At 41.2% G+C, this 5,000-nt stretch overlaps 1 protein-coding gene across 5 annotated transcripts in view; it reads right to left on the bottom strand.

The window, feature by feature from the left end:
* The window catches only part of LOC144959992 (uncharacterized), a 54,874-nt gene that overhangs the window by 47,391 nt on the left and 2,483 nt on the right, over positions 1-5,000 (bottom strand). For 3 of the 5 annotated variants that reach the window (XM_078892911.1, XM_078892909.1, XM_078892908.1), the window contains exon 2: positions 1,815-2,061. In XM_078892911.1, coding sequence (XP_078749037.1) covers positions 1,815-1,875 — 61 coding nt within the window. In that variant the 5' untranslated portion in view covers positions 1,876-2,061. Of the gene's footprint in view, positions 1-1,814; positions 2,062-2,873; positions 2,905-5,000 lie in introns of those variants that run through there. The other 2 variants (XM_078892910.1, XM_078892912.1) reach the window with 1 other exon arrangement.

Below are 5,000 nucleotides of genomic sequence, written 5' to 3'. Positions count from 1 at the left end.
CTTTGTAATATCGTATGGAATCATCATTGTCGACGACATCGTCGTTGTCATCATAATCATCATCATCATTAACAACAAGTACTACAATAGCATTAAAAACAATATCAACATCATCATATAATTTCCGTCATCGTCTCCACAACTATCATTCTAAACAACAGCACCACCAAAACCACTACCACAATTACATCCTCCCTCACCGTCTCCTCTTCCTCCTCCTCCACCACCACCACCGCTACCACTATTCCAACCACTACCACCACCGACACAATCATTCTAACCACCAAGAGAGCAGTAAAAATTATACAATTTGAGCTCTGAATGAAACTCGAGTCATATCGCTGTTGTTGCTTCTCGATGAAAACTTTAAAGTTACTACGTACTACTGAAAACCAGTTATGTAACAGAAATATTAATCTCGCTGTTGAGGGATTAAAGCATCTCTTTAATTTTTCGAGTGAACGAAATGGACTTGTCTTGTCAAGGTGGTGTGGCATTATGTCTCGTCGCTTTATTTTTTTTGTTGTATTCTCTTTCGTGATTCATTTTTTCTTACGTTCGGAATAATTAAAATCTACTGGTATTGTCATTTCATTTTGAATGTGATTATTTGTAGTTGAATTATTTTTTCTTTTATGGTGAAAAAAATAAATTTTTAAAAATAAATAATAATAATAATAATAATAATAATAATAATAATAATAATAATAATAATAATAATAATAATAATAATAATAATAATAATAATAATAATAATAATAAAAATTAGAAAAAAAAAATATATATATATATATATGACTGAATCATCTTTGCCCCACCAGTATAAATAGGCTAGAACCGCCACTGAGTAGTAGTAGTAGTAACAGTAGTAGTATAGTATAGTAGTAGTAGTAGTAGTAGTAGTAGTAGTAGTAGAGTAGTGAGTAGTAGTAGTAGTAAGTAGAGTAGTAGTAGTAGTAGTAGTAGTAGTAGTAGTAGAGTAGTAGTAGTAGTAGTAGTAGTAGTAGTAGTAGTGTAGTAGAGTAGTAGTAGTAGTAGTAGTAGTAGTAGTAGTAGTAGTAGTAGTAGTAGTAGTAGTAGTAGTAGTAGTAGTAGTAGTAGTAGTAGTAGTAGTAGTAGTAGTAGTCCTAGTAGTAGATTGAATGATGGCATTAACAGTGGAACACCCATGTATTGCGTTTATTTCCGGGTTTGAGGTATTTCTGATATATATATATATATTCTTCTACAAGCGTGGTATATGCATTGGTGCTCCAATGGCAATATGGCAAATATTCAAGCATTAAGGCCTAGGAACTACGAAAATTGAAAATTATTGGAAAAGTGACAGGCCTTGCTGTCACCAACCCTGATTGTAAGATCAGGTCAGAGAAAACTTCAGGCCCACGAAATCAGGGAACTCTAGAACGAATTTGATGGGAGATTTTAAGTCAGGTTTTACAAAACACACCAAGTAAAAAAAAAACAAAAAACTATCTAGACTAGATGGAGGTAAACCCACAATTTTCAGCGGTGTATCTCGGTACTGTTGACGCTTCCGGGTTCAAGTTCAATAATATTGGGAAAATGGCCTTGAAATTGATATTCAACATCACATAAGGCATTACTAGTGTCAGAATAAAAAGATACTGTACGGCACTTTCAATTCAGATCGAACCGTACTCAGTCCAACGGACGACAGAATGAAAACATACAAATAATAAAATATAACGATGTCATGTTCCCCAAGGCCCAATGCTCTTCCTGTGTTACCCTGTTCGCAGTTTCTCCTAAATTCTTTCTTTATCTTAACGCTAGACAACAGACCAACTTACCTTCGTTGTAAATGATGAATATGACAAAATAAAACAGCAATGAACTCCTCCGGTGGGCCATGGTGAAAATATAAACTCCTCGAAATACAAATATCACAAAATATACATCATACACAGTTTTACCGAGGTGGAAATGCAACCTTATGATGGCGACCAATGACAGTTCCTTTTCCTTATTTTCGAATGTTTTCAGCGAGGCGATGATAACATCCTACGGCTGATAAGGACTCAAGCTAAGCCAATAGGGCTGTGCGGGTACCCGGGTCCTACCCGGGTACCCGGGTATTGCAGAATTTTTGGGTACCCGGGTATTATTCAATTTCTCTTTAATACGTTATTTCATTGGTTTATAGAATATAATTCAATCATATTTAAGTTTAAAAAAACTATCAGTAATCAAAATAAAATTATTGATTACATTATGGGCTTTCCAATAGCTAGGAATAAGTTAGGAATCAACCTGATTCCAAGAAGTCAACTTTCTCTCGGAAATCGAAACTAATGAACGTCCTTCCAAGAACTCGAGGTGGGGACTATAAAAACACCCCCCAGCTATTGTTTTCACACACACACACGACATTGCGACGCTGAGTAATTAATCACGCATCTGTCACTGTGTCGTCCCAGACAAAATCCCTTTCATGGAATTATTTTGACAGAAAAGATAAATCATACGCAATGTGCAAAATATGTAAGGCTCAGATCAAGGCTGAAGGATCATCCACCTCAAGCCTTTTAAAACACCCTTTTGCCTTTTGCCTTGATTTTCTCAATCGTTGAGTTGTTGCAAAGTCTTTATTTTTTGTTTTGATTCTTAATATTTTGTTATATCTTTTTCTACAGTTTGTTCAAATAAAGATATGCTTAAAAAAAAACAAGAAAAAAACAACAAAAATAAAACAAAAAACAAACAGACAAACAAAAAAAAAACCCGCCATATCAGCCACCTATTCCCCCCCCCCTCCCCCCTTTTTTCATGGCGGGTACCCGGGTACCCGGGTAATTGGGAACCATTACCCGGATCCTACCCGGGTAATTTATTACCCGGGTAGGAACAGCCCTATAAGCCAAGCGGGGCCGAGTCAAAAAGCGGTGTGTCTTTTTTACGAAACCCGCCGAAACCCGCCGAAAACCTGCGAAACCCGCCGAAACCCGCCGAAACCCGCCGAAACCCGACGAAACCCGACGAATCCCGACAAAGTTATGGGAAGTAGGTGGCTGTGGGGAGTGAACCTAGAACTCAAAGAAGTGTACACCATTGGGGAGTGAACCTGGGACTGGGTTTCGGCGGGGTTCGTAAAAAAGAACCAGTGCTTTTTTACGAAACCCGCCGAAACCCGCCGAAACCCGCCGAAACCCGACAATATCCAGCAAAGTTATGGGAAGTAGACAACTGTGGGGAGTGAACCCGATACTCAGGGACGTGTACACCAGTCGGGAGTGAACCTGAGACTAAGGTTATCGGCCGGTTTCGGCGGGTTTCGTAAAAAAGAATTAGTGCTTTATTACGAAACCCGCCGAAACCCGACAATATCCGGCAAAGTTATGGGAGTTTGGCAACAGTGGGGGGTGATCCTGGGAGTCAGGGAATTGCACACCAGTGGGGAGTTAACCTGGGACTGTGTAAAAAGGATATCAGTGGGAAATAAACCTGGGACTAAAGGGAGGTGGATACCATTGGGAGTTGAAGCCGGATTTGTAGTTTGGTACCAGAGGAGAGAGAAACCTGACACTATAGAGGTGGGCGCCAGTGGGGAGTGAACCTGGGACTATGTAAAAAGGATATCAGTGGGAAATAAACCTGGGACTAAAGGGAGATGAATACCATTGAAAGTTGAAGCCGGATATGGGAGTTGAGTACCAGAGGAGAATGAACCTGACACTTTAGGAGGTGGGCGCCAGTGGGGAGTGAACCTGGGACAATGTAAAAAGGATAGCAGTAGGAAATAAACCTGGGACGAAAGGAAGATGGATACCGTTGAAAGTTGAAGTCGGATATGATAGCTTGGTACCAGAGGAGAATGAACCTGACACTATATGGGGTGGGCGCCAATGGGGAGTGAACCTGGGACTATGTAAACAGGATATCAGTTGGAAATAAACCTTGGACTAAAGGGACATGGATACCATTGAAAGTTGAAACCGGATATGAAAGTTTGGTACCAGAGGAGAATGAACCTGACACAATAGGAGGTGGGCACCAGTGGAGAGAGAACCTGGGACTCAGGAAATTGCACACCAGTGGGGAGTTAACCTGGGAATATGTATAAAGGATATCAGTAGGAAATAAATCTGGGACTAAAGGGAGATGGATACCATTGGGAGTTGAAGCCGGATTTATTTCCCACTGATATCCTTTTTTAGATATTCACAGGTTAACTCCCCACTGGTGTGCAATTCCCTGACTCCCAGGTTCACTCCCCACTGGCGCCCACCTTTTATAGTGTCAGGTTCATTCTCCTCTGGTACCCAACTCCTTAGTTCGGCTCGGATACCCACAGTTATCCATCTCCCACAGTCCCAGGTTAACTCCAAATTGGTGTGCACTTCCCTGAGTCCCAGGTTTACTCCACACTGGCGCCCACCTGCTATAGTGTCAGGTTCATTCTCCTCTGGTACTCAACTCCCATATCAATCTTCAACTTTCAATGGTGTCCATCTCCCTTTCGTCCCAGGTTTATTTCCTATAGTGTCAGGTTTCTCTCTCCTCTGGTACCCAACTCCCAAATCCGGCTTCAAGTCCCAATGGTATCCTTTTCCCTTTAGTCCCAGATTTATTTCCTACTGATATCCTTTTTACATTGTCCCAGGTTCACTCCCCACTGGCGCCCACCCCCTATAGTGTCAGGTTCATTCTTCTCTGGTACCAAACTCTCATATCCGGCTTCAACTCCCAATGGTATCCATTTAGTCCCAGGTTTATTTCCTACTGATATCCTGTTTACAGAGTCCTAGGTTCACTCCCCACTGGCGCCCACCTCCTATGTGTCAGGTTCATTCTGCTCTGGTACCAAACTCTCAGATCGGGCTTCAACTTTCAATGGTATCCATCTCCCTTTAGTCCCAGGTTGATTTCCCACTGATATCCTTTTTACATAGTCCCAGGTTAACTCCCCACTGGCGCCCACCTCCTCTAGTGTCAGGTTCATTCTCCTCTGGTACCAAACTCTCATATCCGGCTTCAAC

This window comes from Berghia stephanieae, chromosome 14 (assembly GCF_034508935.2).
Source record: "Berghia stephanieae isolate SIO BIC M18660-M18661 chromosome 14, UCSD_Bste_1.3, whole genome shotgun sequence".
Taxonomy (NCBI): Eukaryota; Metazoa; Mollusca; class Gastropoda; order Nudibranchia; family Aeolidiidae; genus Berghia; species Berghia stephanieae.
Note: the sequence above shows the minus strand (reverse complement) of the source record. Positions and strands in the feature narration are given on the sequence as shown.